This window comes from Stenella coeruleoalba (genome assembly GCF_951394435.1).
Source record: "Stenella coeruleoalba genome assembly, chromosome: 14".
NCBI classification, from domain to species: Eukaryota; Metazoa; Chordata; class Mammalia; order Artiodactyla; family Delphinidae; genus Stenella; species Stenella coeruleoalba.
Genome location: NC_137160.1, coordinates 65,053,078 through 65,068,310, shown reverse-complemented (window position 1 = coordinate 65,068,310; position 15,233 = coordinate 65,053,078). Strand labels below are relative to the sequence as shown.

The window sequence follows — 15,233 nt, the reverse complement described above, 5'->3', positions numbered from 1 at the left end:
GACAGCGGTTTTGCCTCTTCTTTCCTAGTTCTCCCATCTTAACAGGGGTCCGTGTAATGCAAAGCGAGAGTCGGTGACCCTGCACCTGGTACTCCTGGGCCGCTCCCACCGTCAGCCGCATCCCCGTGACAGCCAGCACCTTGTGAGCGCTCTGCCTGACGGTGGCTTCTCTTGTTGCTCCTACAGGTAGTAACATTGCCCAAATATTTGAGGAAGAGGTTTGGTGGCTACTGGAACCAGTTCCTCCTCACTATTCTGTACTTATTCCTTTATATCTTCAGTAAGATCTCGGTGAGTTGTGTAAAAGCCAGCCCAAGGAAGAAAAACACAAAAAAATCGATAGGCAGGACTATGCTAGGTTTGTCGCAGCAGTTCACTCTGGGGCCTCATAAGTTACTTGTCAGCCTCTGCTGTCTAAGCTAAAGTGGAGAAAAAATAGCTTAATGATACACAAAATGAAAGGCAGAGGCATCTTCTTTGCCTCCCAAGCCTGGGTTACAGGCCCCTCCTGTGTGTTCCCAGAGAACGCTGGGCGTCATGTCATCAGGTGATGCCACTCCCCTGCTGGAAACAATCCAGGCACCCCACCACCCTTACAAGAGAACTGAACCTCGTGTTATGAGCTGTGAAGCCTTCCTACCCTGGCCCTTCCTCTGGCCTCGTCTCCTCCCCTGTACTCGCCATGTTGTTTCTCAAATCCAGCAAGCTTATTCCCACTTGAAGCCCTTGACACCTGCTCTGTACTGTGTCTGGAATGTTCTTCCCCCAGATTTTTGAAATGTCACTTCCTGGAAGAGGCCTTCCTCGGATGTGCCTAGTCAGTCTCTACTCCATTACTGTTTCTGTTTCCTTTGTAATACATGCCACCATGTGAGAGAATTTATCTGTTTCCTTGCTTGTTATCTGTCTTCTCCACTCTGGTGCAAGCTTCTTGAGCCCCGGGCCCTTTCCTGGCTTGCTCCCTGCAATCCCCCTCTGCTGAGAGCATGGTTAGCACATAAGGCACTTGACAGGTGTTTTTTTTGAATGACTGAATGAGTGTCACTTACCACGCTGCATGGAAATTGCCTATTTGGTGGTCTATCTCCTTCATTAAACATAAGGTACTTGAAGACAGTGACTGAGTTTTGGTAACCCTTGGATCTCCTGAACCCTGCCGAGTATCTACCACATGGCTGGTGCTCAGTAAACATTCGGTGTGTAAATGTTGGGTGTTGGGAGAACCTCTGCCCATTGTATCCCTGGCTGTGGAGACCAGAATACCAAAGCATGAGGTTAGCCAGTAAATGACGTGCAGGTGCTTCAGAGTCATTGTCAACGAAGCCTGGGGTTAACAAACCCAGCCCGCAGGCCAGTCGGACTAGTGATCTGCTTTGCACAGTCCTTGAGCTAAGAATGGTTTTTACAGTTTTAAAGAGTGGTAAAAAAACAGAAATGGTCTGTGTGTCACAAAGCCTACAGCATTTACCATCTTCCCTTTACAGAAAAAGCTTGCCAGTCCCTGATAAGCAGCCCCCTCTGCCTTTCCCACTGGCGGAACTGCAGGAACAGCTCGCTCCCTGGGCACACTCCCCACTCTGAGGCTCCAAGGAGGAAGAGGCTAAGTTGCATTAACTTAGCCCAATGCTTAAAGGTCCTGACCTTGGCTGAACTCATGGGGCACCAGCAGTGTTGCCCAACAGAACTTGGGTAGACCTCACCCGGTGTCCACTAGGAATGGAGTGGACGTGCTGACTTCAGATGGCCTCTGAGGTCAGCGTCTTTATGGGACAGCTGTTGATAGAGCTGGAAATGAAAGTGCAGCCTGCTATGTTTGTACCCATTTCAGGTGGAGATCTGCACTGGCGCCATGTTCATGAGGCTGGTTTTGGGGTTGGATGTTTACCTGGCCACCGTAGTCTTGCTGTCAGTTACTGGCATTTATGGCATCACAAGTGAGGTTACTCTAACCCCACAGGTATTTTTGTTGACACAAAAGCTCTACTTCTTATTGAAGTCCTAAAGACATTGAGACAGGGATCTCCAGCTTTTGCATTTTCCCTGAGTCTGTAAGTCACATTGCTGAGGCCTGAAAGGGCCAAACGCTGAAAATAATTGAGGCAGGGGTGCCCGAGTTGTGCCCTGCTCCTGGAAATCGTATCAGACTGGCAGGGGCTTTCCAAGAGGATTGACAGGGCCGGCAGTGTTTGGGGTGGGGCAGGCCTCACACTGAAGTCTGCTTGGTGAAGGGGTGAAGGAGCGGGAGCACAGAAAGGGACTGAGAGGAGGAGCTGCTTCAGGGCATCCTGGTTACCCGGTAACCTGGTCAGGCCATCAGATGGGATCACTTAGGCAGACAATTCAAATTTGGAATGTTGATCCCGTCTTGGGCTAATGCTATGTAGCATGATACGTGGCATCATAACCTTGGGTAGTGGCAGCTCCCCATCAGCCACGCATCCACGAGGTGAACAGCCGTTCTCTACCCAGACAGCCACTCTGTTTTTCTCTTTCAGTACAGTATTCAATAAATTACATGAGATGGTCAACATTGTATTATAAAATAGGCTTTGTGTTAATGAATTTGCCCAACTGTAAGCTAATGTAAGTGTTCTGAGCACATTTAAGGCAGACCAGGCTAAGCTATGATGTTCAGTAGGTGAGATGTAGTAAATGCATTTTCGACTTAATAATATTTTCAGCTTACAATGGGCTTATCAGGATGTAACCCCATCATAAGTCAAGGAAGACCTGTATACTTTTTTGCTTAGGAAAACTACCAGATTTTCATTTATCCAAAATGGGAAGTAAAAGGAAATTGGGATATAAAAGAGCAAGATAAGAATCCAACAACAGATCATGAAGGCTGTTCAAGAGAGAAAACAGGGTGTATCTAGTCTAAGCATAAGCAGTTGTAAGGCCCACTGAGCTCAGGACGGAGGTGTGGGTGTGGAGACAGGCAGACCCGAGTGTGTGGACCAGGCATGCAGAGTAACTTCCCACAGAGTCAGGCGTGGCTCTCCTTTCCCTTTCTCTTGCCTATTCAGGTGGCTTTGCGGCTGCAGTTTATACTGATACCTTACATGCTGGCGTTGTGGTTCTGGGCTCAGTCTTGTTAATGGGCTATGGTAAGTAAATCTGGAGAGCAGTGGGCACTGTGGGTGGACTCTTTGAATCTGACAGCTGTCTGGGGCCATTTCAGCACCTTCCTCTCACAGATGAGGAGACCGAGGCCCTCAGAACCCACGAGCGTTGTCTAAGGTCATGCCCGCATCAGGAGAAGGAGGAGTTGAGGAGTAGGAGGGGTGATGACAAACTCAAGCACTTTGAACAGCAGTCAAGAGTGGCCCACCACACTCATCCCCACTCTGTGCCTCTGTCCATGCTCTTCCTCTCCAGTCAGAAGCCCCTCTCCCTTTTGTCTACTCAGTTAAATCCATCTCTCAGGGTCAACAGAAGATCCACCCCTGAGTGTGTGATTCCATGATTGTTCTACCTCTACGTCTTTGTTCTCTGGACTTGTATCACTACCACACAACGTGACTTTTTTTTTTGATGGTACATACCTTGATTGTTCATTGTGTCACATAAATAAGTCATACCCCCCAGGTCCAAACCTTCTTAAGAACCAGAGCCATTGTATCCTTCACACAATGAGTCTGATGCACATGGTAGGTGCTTAGTGAGTAAGACGAGTGAAAATAATAGCTGATATAAATTGAGAATCAGATACCATGCAGGCATTTATCTATATTGCCTCATTAAATGATCACAGTCATCATGAGGCATAACTACTTTTATTATCCTCATTTTACTGATGAGGAAGCTGAGTTACTCAGTTAAGTAACTTGTTCATGAAACACACCAAGAGTAGAGCTCAGAGCTGGGTCCCTCTAACAGCGAAGCCCCCGATATTTGAATAGCATATTACCATACCTGTAGTGACAATTACACTCACCTTCAAGTGGAGGTTTCCTCCCACTAGCTAGGAGTAGCCTTAGTGAGGTTGGCGGTACCCACTGTTCCATGAGTCAGAGATTGGTCTTGCAGAAACCTAGAAGGAAAAGCTCTTGGCTCAGGTATGGAAAAATTATTGAAATGATATGCTAGTTCAGTTGAAGGGTTATGGTTCCATAGAGCATGTTGTTGAGCCTCATGGAAGGAGAACAGATAGACTCACACAGAATCACAAACCTCAGTCTTACCATTCAGTAAGCATTAGTGCTCCATGAAGTATACTCAATGCTGTGTTGCTGGGACACAAAATACATGTCAGGCATGCTCCAAGGAATTTTGTAATGAGCTGGGAAACAATCACTGATTTGAGTGACACAACTATAAACTATAAAACTTTCTAAGCCATTGTGTTTGCTTAATGTTAATGGTAAATATCAACTTCATTAAAACTTGCCAAGACCATCCCAATACTTGAGAATGATATCCAATTAAACTTTAGGGGCAGGTGGAATATTCCATTTAATTTTAGCAATTATATCTCTAAATAATTATATATCATTTACTGTTATAGACTGAATGTTTGTATCCCCCCAAAATTCATAAGTTGAAATCCTAACCTCCAATGTGATGGTATTGGGAGTTGGGGCCTTTGGGAGGCGGTTAGGTCATGAGGGAAGAACCTTCACGAATGGCATTAGTGCCCTTATAAAAGAGACCCCAGAGAGCTCCCTCGACCCTTCTGCCACATGAGGACACAGTGAGAAGATGGCCAACACCCTGTCAGCCAGCACCTTGATCTTGGACTTCCCAGCCTCCAGAACTGTGGGAAGTAAGCCATTCACTATATGGTATTTTGTTATAGCAGCCCGAACAGACTAAGACATTTTCTGAGAAATTTAATGGGATTTTCTTTTTACCAGAGTATTCATGCTAGTTCTTTTGATAAGTAAACTATTTGGGAGAGGCGTTGTTTTCCTTTAAAAATATACAAGAACTTGTACATCCAAGTGAATGTTGCCTTCAGACAAGTCACCGTGGGAACCTGTGCACATACAATTTTATTTTTTTATTTCTAATTTTGAGGTAAATTTTAGGTAAGGTAAACAAAACAAAAGGGTACACAGTGAAATATTTACCACCCTCAGTTTCGTAATTTGACTCCCCAGAGCCAACCAGTATCATAAGTTTTGTGTACATCCTTCCAGAGACGGTCTTCATATGTACAAGCAAACCTTGGAGATATTGTGGGTTTGGTTCCAGACTACAGCAATGAAGCAAATACCACAATAAAGCAAGTCACATGAATTTTTTGGTTTCCCAGTGCATATAAACTTATGTTTACACTATACTGTAGCCTGTTAAGTGTACAATAGCATTATGTCTAAAAACAAGGCACATACCTTAATTTTAAAATAATGCTGTTGGAAAAATGGCACTTATAGACTTGATTGTTTCAGGGTTGCCACAGACCTTCAATTTGTAAAAAAGAAAAAAAACAACCAAAAAAACCACATGGTATCTGCAAAGTGCAGTAAAGCAAAACACAATAAAATGAGATATGCCTGTACAAATATTTTTTTTTCTCTGTGAGATATATATCTTAATAGAATCAGAACATTTTAAAGCCTGTTTTTCCACCACTGGAACTATATCTTAGGCAAATTTCTATATCAGCAAATAGAGATCTACTGCATCTTTTCTGCTTTTGTATTTGTAATAAACTTTTTATTGAAAAGTGCACAAATCAAAGTGGATAGCTAGATGAAGTATCACAAAGTGAACACACTCTGGTAGCCAGCACCCAGTTCAAGAAGTTGTCTTTTTGTTTCCTTTTCCAAACTTTATACTTTCGTTTCTTTTTCTTGCCTTATTACACTGGCCAGGACCTTTAGTACAGTATTGAAGACAAGAAGGCCTCCTTGTCTCATTCCCAATTTAGAGGGAAATCTTTAAATATTTCACCATTAAGTAAAATGTTTGCTGTCAATTTTTTGTAGATATTTTTTGTCATACTAACAAAGTTCCCTTCTATTCCTAGTTTACTAAGATTGTTTATCATGAGCAGGTTTTGAATTGTATCAAATGTTTTTCCACATTACTGAGGTGATTATATTATTTTTCTCCTTTTTCTTTTAACACAGTTAATTACATTGACTTGGTTTTGAGTGTTAACCTTGCATTCCTGGATTTGTCAAGAGATACCTCAATTTCCTCTCCAAAGTGGCAATTTTAACTTATATTCTCAGAAATGTATGAGAATATGTGTTTCTTAACCTCCCAGCCAACACTTGATGTTTTTGTGTTTTTTTTAATTTTTAAAAAAGTTTTATTTATTTATATTTGGCTGCATTGGGTCTTCGTTGCTGTGTACGGGCTTTCTCTCTAGTTGGCAGTGAGCGGGGGCTACTCTTCATTGTGGCACGTGGGCTTCTCATTGCAGTGGCTTCTCTTGTTGCAGAGCACAGGCTCTAGGTGTGCAGGTTTCAGTAGTTATGGCACGTGGGCTCAGTAGTTGTGACTCGCAGGCTCTAGAGAACAGGCTTAGTAGTTGTGGCTCACGGGCTTAGTTGCTCCGCGGCATGTGGGATCTTCCCAGACCAGGGCTTGAACCCATGTCCCCTGCATTGGCAGGCGGATACTTAACCACTGTGCCACCAGGGAAGCCCAACACTTGATGTTTTAAGACTTTAAAAAAATATGCCTAGTAGGTGAAACGGGAAAAACAAGTATCTCATTTTTGTTTTAATTAGAAGTTTCCAGACACTGGTGAGGTTGAGCATCTTTTCTTGTCCAATGTCCACTTAGTGGACATTTGTATTTCCTCCTTTGTGGATTACATGTTCATATTCTCTACCACATTTCTTTCCAATAGTTTCCCTTGGCTATTGATGTGTGAGTCCTTCATACGTGATGCAAATCTCTTCTTTTATTCCAACAAATTTTTAACTTGATTTCAGTCATATAAATTTAAAATTTTGAAGTCAAATTTGTCAACCTTCCTTTTCCTTTCTGTGTCTTGTTGAAGAATGTACTACTCCCTAACCCAAGTTCATAAAGATACTCTCCTGTTTTCTTCTAATAACTTTGTGGTTTTGTAGTTCACCTTTTTAAAATCCACATGGAATTCGTTTTTAGAAGTGCCATGAGGTGTCTTATTCATTTCATAGTCACTTGGTATCTTTTCATTGACTAGTCTTGACTCCATATGATTCTGAACCCATTTCAAAAATCAAGTCTATATCAAAGGAACATGGTTTAATATGCCAAAATAAAAGATTTTTAGTTAAGTAGGTGGAATTATGTGTTTTAGTGCCTTTTAAAAATATTTTTCGGGCTTCCCTGGTGGCGCAGTGGTTAAGAATCCGCCTGCCAATGCAGGGGACATGGGTTCGAGCCCTGGGCTGGGAAGATCCCACATGCCGCGGAGCAGCTAAGCACGTGCACCAGAACTACTTAGCCTGCGCTCTAGAGCCCGTGAGCCACAACTACTGAAGCCCGCGCACCTAGAGCCCGTGCTCTGCAATAAGAGAAGCCACCGCAATGAGAAGCCCACGTGCAGCAACAAAGACCCAACTCAGCCAAAAATAAATAAAATTTTCTTTAATGTTGAGATTTTACACTACTTAGGATATTGAGGGAGAAATGCTATAGGCTCTGAAGAAAATTCCAGATATGAAGTTTCATAACTGTTCTGCTGGAATTGCAGGAAAATGAATATTAATTTCTGATTTAGTCGAGATTCTTCAAATAACTTGAAATAGAACTTTAGTTCCAAACTAGTATAAGCAAATAAGTACTTCCTTGGCTCACCTAAGTGAAAATTCCAGGGCCGTCTTACTTTTGAGCATGGCTCGATCCAGCCTTCTGCATGAGCCAGGTAGACAAAAGAGCTTTCAACTGCCATCCTAGCTTAGAACCCCAAAGCAAAGAAGCAGGCTTTTTTGGTGCCTTAAGCAGAAGACTCCTGGGACAAGCTCTGATTAGCCAGGCTTGGGTCCCAAGTCCATTCCTGTTACATCAGCTGCCCAGGTGATGGGGCATATTGGCCAGGCCCGGGTCACATGCCAGATCGGAATGAGTGGTGGGTAGTTTGACGAGGCCCACCTAACTCATATAGGGCGGGATGCAGCTGGAAGAGGAGTTCTGTCCCCAGAAGCAGGAGGATGGGGTGCCAGGCATACGACCACCAGTGTCCACTGTACTCTTCTTTTTCTTTGGAGGAGATGGTGTCTTTTCTTAGGTACGTACAGTCTTGGCTATTTGCCAGTCCATTGTGTCTCACTTTGCAATCTTGGTTCTTCAGACGTGTGTTATTGTGCAGTTTAAGGTACTGACCAACTGTATGGTGTTTTCAAGCCTTTAAGGAGGTGGGAGGATACCAGGAACTACAGCATGAGTACATGGATGCTAAGCCCACCCTCATCTGTGAAGGAAACTGGACCACCCAGCCGGAATGCTTCATTCCTCGTCTGGATTCTTTCCATATCTTCCGAGATCCCACCACTGGAGACATCCCCTGGCCTGGAGTCATCTTTGGCATCTCCACCCTCTCCTTGTACTACTGGTGCACTGACCAGGTAATCAAATGTGCTGCGCTGACGGGCCTGCACTGGGGCCTGGGGGTTGGGGGTCTCTGCAGTCTCTGCAGCCACAGGCAGGCTTCCCTCCCAGCCTTGTGTAATACCCAAATGTAGTGCAGGACCACGTTCTGTCTGAAAGGGGTCTCTCGGGACTTCCCTGGTGGTCCAGTGATTAAGACTTCACCTTCCAATGCAGGGGGTGCGGGTTCGATCCCTGGTCAGGGTGCTAAGATCCCACATGCCTCACGACCAAAAAACCAAAACATAGAACAGAAGCAGTATTGTAACAAGTTCAATAAAGACTTTAAAAATGGTGCACATCAAAAAAACTTTAAAAAAATAAGAGGGGTTCCCCCTCCAGTCCTGTCTATAACAGAGCACTTGTTTTCATTTTTTTCCTCCCTCTCATTATCTACAAAGCACAATGTTTGCACATGAAAAATATGTCAGTTCTCCCAAATTGAGTCTAGAAATTAAATACCACTAATCAGTATTTCAGTTGGATTTTTTAAGGACTCAAGCTTATTCTAAAAATTATATGGCTCTCTATCAATGGTTGTTAATGAAATAAACTGTGAAATATTCATACAGTGGAAGGCCAATATAGAAATAAAAAGGAAGTACAGCTACACACCATAGCATGGATGAATCTTTAAAGCATTATACCAAATAAAAGAATCTAAACACAGAAGACTAGGTGCTGTGTGATTACATTTATATAAAGCTTAACACAGGCAATGCTAAGTTATGTTGTTTAGGTATACACAATTACGTAGCAAAAAAATTGTAAAGAAAAAGCAAGGAGGAAATAAAATAGTCATTAAAGCGATCATTTCTGAAGCAAGGGAGAGGGTTGAGGTTAAAAAGAGGCACATATAACGGTGGTGTTCACAGTCATTAAAAAGTGGAAACAACCCAAATATCCACCAACGAATGAATGAATAAACAAAATGTGTATCCATGTGTTGGAATATTATTCAGCCACAGAAAGGAATGAGCACAGACACATGCCACACCTCGGATGAACCTCGAAAACATCATGCGAAGCGAAAGAAGCCAGACACAGAAGGCCACCTACTGTATGATTCCTTTTATATGAAATATCCAGAACAGGCAAATCCATGGAGACAGAAATCCGATTAGTGCTTCCCGGGGGAGGAGGGCTGGAGAGTGGCTGCTTCATGGGCCTGGGTGTTCCTCTGGGTGATGAAGAAGCTGTGATGCTGGAGAGAGGTGGCTGTGATGGAACACTGGGGATGTACTAAATGCTACAGAATTGTTCACTTTAAAATGGTTAATTACATGTTATGTGAATTTCACCTCAATTGTTTAAAAGAGCCATAGAGAGAGGCTTCTGGGGTACCTCAATGTTGCTCCTCTTTTCTTTTTTTTTTTTTTTATTTTGTTCCACCACCATCAGTGAGTTTTTTCATACATTTCTAAATCAGTTAGATTCTTTGTTGCATTCTGTATGCCAGCCTTTGAGTGTTGCACCTCTTGACTTGGTGTTTCCATGGTGCGCTCTGTAATGTGCTACACCATGTTCGTGTGTTATAGCACAATAAAAAGGGTTTAAACCTTTTGTGGAAGGAGAAGATGCCACAAATAGCTAACCCAAGTTTGAAAATGAAGAGCAAAGGGGGAGAACTTGCCCGACCAGATATTTAAACTTTGACAAAGTCGCAGTAATACAAGCAGTTTGAAATTCCCAGGAATAGACATATAGACTAACAGGACAGAATGAAGAGCTCAGAGACAGACCCATGTATTTATAGGAATTTAATATGTGTTCAAGGAGGCTCCACAAAGCAACAGCAGAGATACATACACTTCAATGTTGTTAAAAAAAAAAAAAACCAAAACCCAGCTTACTATTTGGAATAACAAAGCTTCATCCCCACCTAACACTTACACAGAAGTGGGCTTCAGATGAATTAAAGACTTAAACGTGGAAAGTAAACCTGTACTACAATAAGGCGAGGTAATGCTAGTGAATACTTTTGAGTTGGGGGGAGTGTAAATCATATCGGTTTGATCACATTACACATAAGGCCTTTGTAACAAAGATGCTCTAGACAAAGTTGATGGATGAAGGGCTAGAGAAGAATATCAGAATGTTTATAATGAACAGGAGACTAATAGCAAATCCACAAGAAAAAGGAGCTCCAGTAGCCATGCAGGCAAAAGATAATGAGAGACAATTTGTAGAAAAGGAAATGCAAACAAACGTAAATGCTAACAAGCATATAACCCAGCATTATCAGGGAAGTGCAATTTAAAACCACAATGAGACTGGCAGAAATTAGAAAGCTTGATGATGTCAACTGTTGAGGAGGACACGGATGTTCAGGAATCCTCTTGCATTTCTGATGAGAGTGCAAACGGGGCATGTTTTCTGGAGGGTGATCTGGCAATGCTGAATAAAGTCAAATATATTGTACTCTGTGACCAATTGGTGATGTTCCTCAGAAACTACCCAAAACTCCTCATCCAAGTTCATAAGGGACCATATGTGAGGCCTTGATCACAGGGTTGATTGTGCTAGGTACTGAGGTGGGTGGATGAGATGGGGGTGGGGTGGGAGTGGGGATACCACTGAGGGCTGCTGTGCCTCCGTGAGAAGCTGTGGAGCCACCATACAAGGAGTGGCACTGCTGGAGCTTTACCATGTACTGAGCGGAGGACCAGGAAACAAGATGAGGCCCAGAGCCCAGCACACGGGCGTGATCTGTAACGCAGCCACAGTGTTGTTATTTGTATTCTTCCCCTCTGCTTATTATGTGTCTAATTATGCTGCTTTATGTCAATGACAAGAAAAGTCTTTCTGTAAAAATTAGAAAACAGGGTGGAATCAAACCACCACAACCAAGAAACCCTTCCATCAGAAATGATCAGTTAGATTTCAAACTCAAACTTCTGGAAATGAAAAATATTCTTACTGAAATGTAAAACTGAGTAACTGTTAGAATAACAGATTAAACACAGCTGAAGGAAAAAAGTGGTAACCTAGAAGAGAGAACTGAAGAACTTGCCCAGAAAGCAGAAAAATGGAAAGTGTGAAAGAGAGACAAAGTGACATTGAAGACAGGATTAAAATACATCCTATTGGAGTTCCAGGAGAAAAGGGGAGAAGCAATATTTGAAGAGAAAGTGGCTGAGAATTTTTACAGCTGTTGAAAGAACAGGACTCATCAGATTCAGGAATCACAGTGAATCCCAAGCAAATCTACACAAAGTCACCTCCTGATGAAGTTTCAGAACATGAAAGACGAAGAGGACACTGAAAGCCACCTGAGAGAAAAGATCCGTTGTAGAAGAAGACAGGTACACCCCCAACAGTCTGCTCAGCAGCAGCAGTGGAACCCAAGGGAGAGGAGGAAACTTTTCAAGGTACTGAGGAAAATGTCCACTTTCAATTACGTGCCCAGCTAAGTATTACTCAGTAGCAAGGGCAAAATAAAGGCATAACCTTCCCTAGAGACTGAATGACATGCATAAAGAAAAAGGAGGTCCTGGTGAGCAGGAGGGACAGTTAGAGAAGCCGGCCGGCACGTGCGCAGATCTGAAGCATTGGCTGAAAATCACCATAATTCTGCACACAGGAAGTAACACAGGACAGAGCTAAAATATCGGACCATAGTTAGAGTTAAATCTGTTTGTGGACCTTAAATTGTTCAGAAGGGCACAGATACTGATTTACTTTAGACCTGAAGTTGTATCCATGTTAAAATTTTAAGGGTAATTATTAAAAGCATAGAAGTAGAATCTCTAACTTCCTAACTAGTAAAGAAAATGATTTAAGAAAGAATTTTAATTGAAAAAGAGACAAACTGACCAAAGGAAAATTGTTTTCCTTTGGCCCACTACCATCTTTAAACAAGAATTCGTCCCTTGCCCCGCTTTGTGATATATGACAACCTATGAAAGTGCTTAGGGCTTTCTGCGTGGAGTGATTTCACGCCCCTACGACTATCCTGTCCTCAGAATAAGAGTTGGCTTCTGGGGCTTCCCTGGTGGCACAGTGGTTGAGAGTCCGCCTGTCGATGCAGGGGACACGGGTTTGTGCCCCGGTCCGGGAAGATCCCACATGCCGCGGAGCGGCTGGGCCCATGAGCCATGGCCGCTGAGCCTGCGCATCCGGAGCCTGTGCTCCACAACGGGAGAGTCCATAACAGTGAGAGGCCCGCGTACCGCAAAAAAAAAAAAAAAAAAAAGAGTTGGCTTCTGCTCTGGCCCTGTTCCTTCATCCCCTCCCTTAGAGACCATCTCTTCTGTGTGCAGAGCTAAGCAAAGACCAGGAAGTGCAGCCTGGCTGCCCACCTGCTCAGCAGAGACCCCCAGGCACCTAGAGGCTGTCAGCAGGATGCCCACAGGCCCACTGAGAAGCAGTGCCTGCTTACATGAGGCAGGACAACCTTGGGGTTCTTCCTCCTATTAATAAATAATGCATGTGGGAAAGAAAGAAAGCATTAAAGAAGAACATGAAAATCCTACCTGTCAATCCTACTATCCCAGGATTAACCTCTATTGTCATGTTGGTTTATTCCTGTGGACTTTTTCTAGGTATAGAGTCAAGGTGTGTGTGCTATTGTATCCCGTGCCTTTTTGTTACTGTCACACTATGAGCATTTTTCACATTATTTAAATTTTCTTTGAGAATGTAATTTTAATGCATACAGAGTACTGCATTGTCTTGATGCACTGGACCATGTCTTTATGTTCTTTCTTAAGTGCTTCTCCATCTGCCCGCTACACCATTCTGCTCGGGTTGAGTGCACACCGCCTCTTACAGCAGGAGCACCGTGAAAGGGGGCGTGAAGCACCTCCCAGGAGACTTTGCATGTTAAGGTCTACACTGGTTCATTTCCACTTGGACAAGTGAAGCTGGTCCCAGTTCTAAACACTCATTTGTTACCGGGGACCAACCTGTGCTTGGATTGTTGTCACAAGGGCAGAGACGGTCTGTGGCCTCTAGAAGGGAGTCTCATCCTTGCCAGGGGACAGCTTGTAAGCACTGTGCTGCTGATTGGCGTGCAGTGCTAGCAATGAGGTCAAGGTCAGGCCACCCTCCTCCCCTCTGGTAGCTGTGCACTGAGCAAAACGTGTGCATCGGTCACACGTGCCTCCTCTGGCCCTGCATGCCCAGAGACACCTGGGTGATTGGGGTGAGCAGTGGGCACCCCCTCCGAGGGCACACCCTACTGCTACTGCAGGTCACAGTTGTCCTATCTGTGCCGAGGCAGCCCGGGCTTGATACCCTCTGAGAAAGCCCCCCCGCCCCCCCCACCTGTGTTTCCTCGGCAGATTTTTGTCCAGGGCTGCCTGGCAGGGAAGAACGTGTCTCATGTGAAAGGCGGCTGTGTCTTGTGTGGGTACCTGAAGCTGCTGCCCATCAGCATAGTGATGCCAGGGATGATCAGCCGCGTCCTGTACACAGGTAATTCTTGCTCTGCTGTGTTCACACTGATCTTCTTCTCCTCTCTCAGGCATCTACATCTAGGGAGCATGGGGTTATCAGTTCCCCTGCTGGGGAGACTGCTGGGGTTGAGGTGCCCCGGATTGCTTTCTTGGGAGCTCATGGATTTAGATTAGGGATGTGGCTGAGCAGAAGTCTGGCAGGGACCGTGGATGTAGGTGGCAAGAGAGGAATTGCAGAGAGACGAGTTCAGGCGGAGATGAGCCAGCCGATGCTCCCTGCAGTGGCCGGTCTCTGCGTGGCGTTGAGGCGTGGTCCATGGGGAGGTCAGCTGTTCCCCCTGCACTGCAGGCACCGTCCTGCGGGCACTCCTGGGTGCCAGGCATTGTGCTCGGATGTGACCAATGCCGTCACTGCTCTCACAGCCCCAGGTGTGGCACGTCGATGGAACCCCCAAAGTGGGTCTAGCCCTGAGGCCCACGTTCTTTCTGTTAAGTGCTGTGAGAACGTCCCTGCTGCACTTAATTGAGCTGTCATAACTTCGTGGATGTCCCTCATCCCCGTTGCAGCCTCGTTTTACTGCCTTTAGGTGTACTGCCTCTCGGTGCCAGATTTGTTTATTCATTAAACCTTTATGGAGCACATACTCAGATGGTGCAGCCACATGGACAAAGCAGGCGGCTTCCACAGTCTTCTGCCTCAGTGCTTGACAAGGCCAAGCAGAGAGTGAAGCACGTTTTATTGCGAAGCCACATGTGCAGTAGACGTCTCTAACCCTAATCCATCCTCAGTCTGCCTCTTTTTTAATCCTGATCCCTTTCCAGTTTCAACAGAGAGGAGCGCTCCGTTCCAACATCCCAGGTTTGGTCTTTGGCTGTCAGGTAGCCCTTTCTGGGGTCTCTTAGGTGGTGCCTCCTCGTAGGTTAGAAATAGGCCTCTGTGCTCGCTAGGACCCCAGAGTCGCCTGTGCTTGGCGGCCCTGCCTCCCCAGCCCCACTTCACCTCACAGCCCACCCCACCCACTGGGCGAAACCACATGTCTCTTGGCCTCTAGAAGTGGCTGAGGGAGGAGCGAGAAGAGCGGGCCTCAGGAAGCCACACGCCCCCAGCTTCTGACCACCAGGTGAATAGAGTTGGTGGGCTGCCCTTGGGAGAGCCGTCAGGGTGGGGAGGGGCCCAGGACCACTTGCCCCCCATCCTCAGAAATGGCCAGACTCACAGACTGTTTACACACACTCATAGAGAGCGGTTTGGCACAAAAGCTCCGCACCTGCCCACATTCCTGGGAGAACATACTTTTC

General features: G+C 45.0%; 1 protein-coding gene across 1 annotated transcript in view; it reads left to right on the top strand.

Annotated features, from left to right (window-relative positions):
* Nucleotides 1–15,233, top strand: part of LOC307196779 (sodium/glucose cotransporter 1-like) — a 63,198-nt gene that overhangs the window by 24,867 nt on the left and 23,098 nt on the right. The window contains 5 exon segments of the mRNA XM_079942110.1: nt 187–291; nt 1,829–1,934; nt 3,027–3,107; nt 8,293–8,513; nt 13,821–13,953. Coding sequence (XP_079798236.1) covers nt 187–291; nt 1,829–1,934; nt 3,027–3,107; nt 8,293–8,513; nt 13,821–13,953 — 646 coding nt within the window.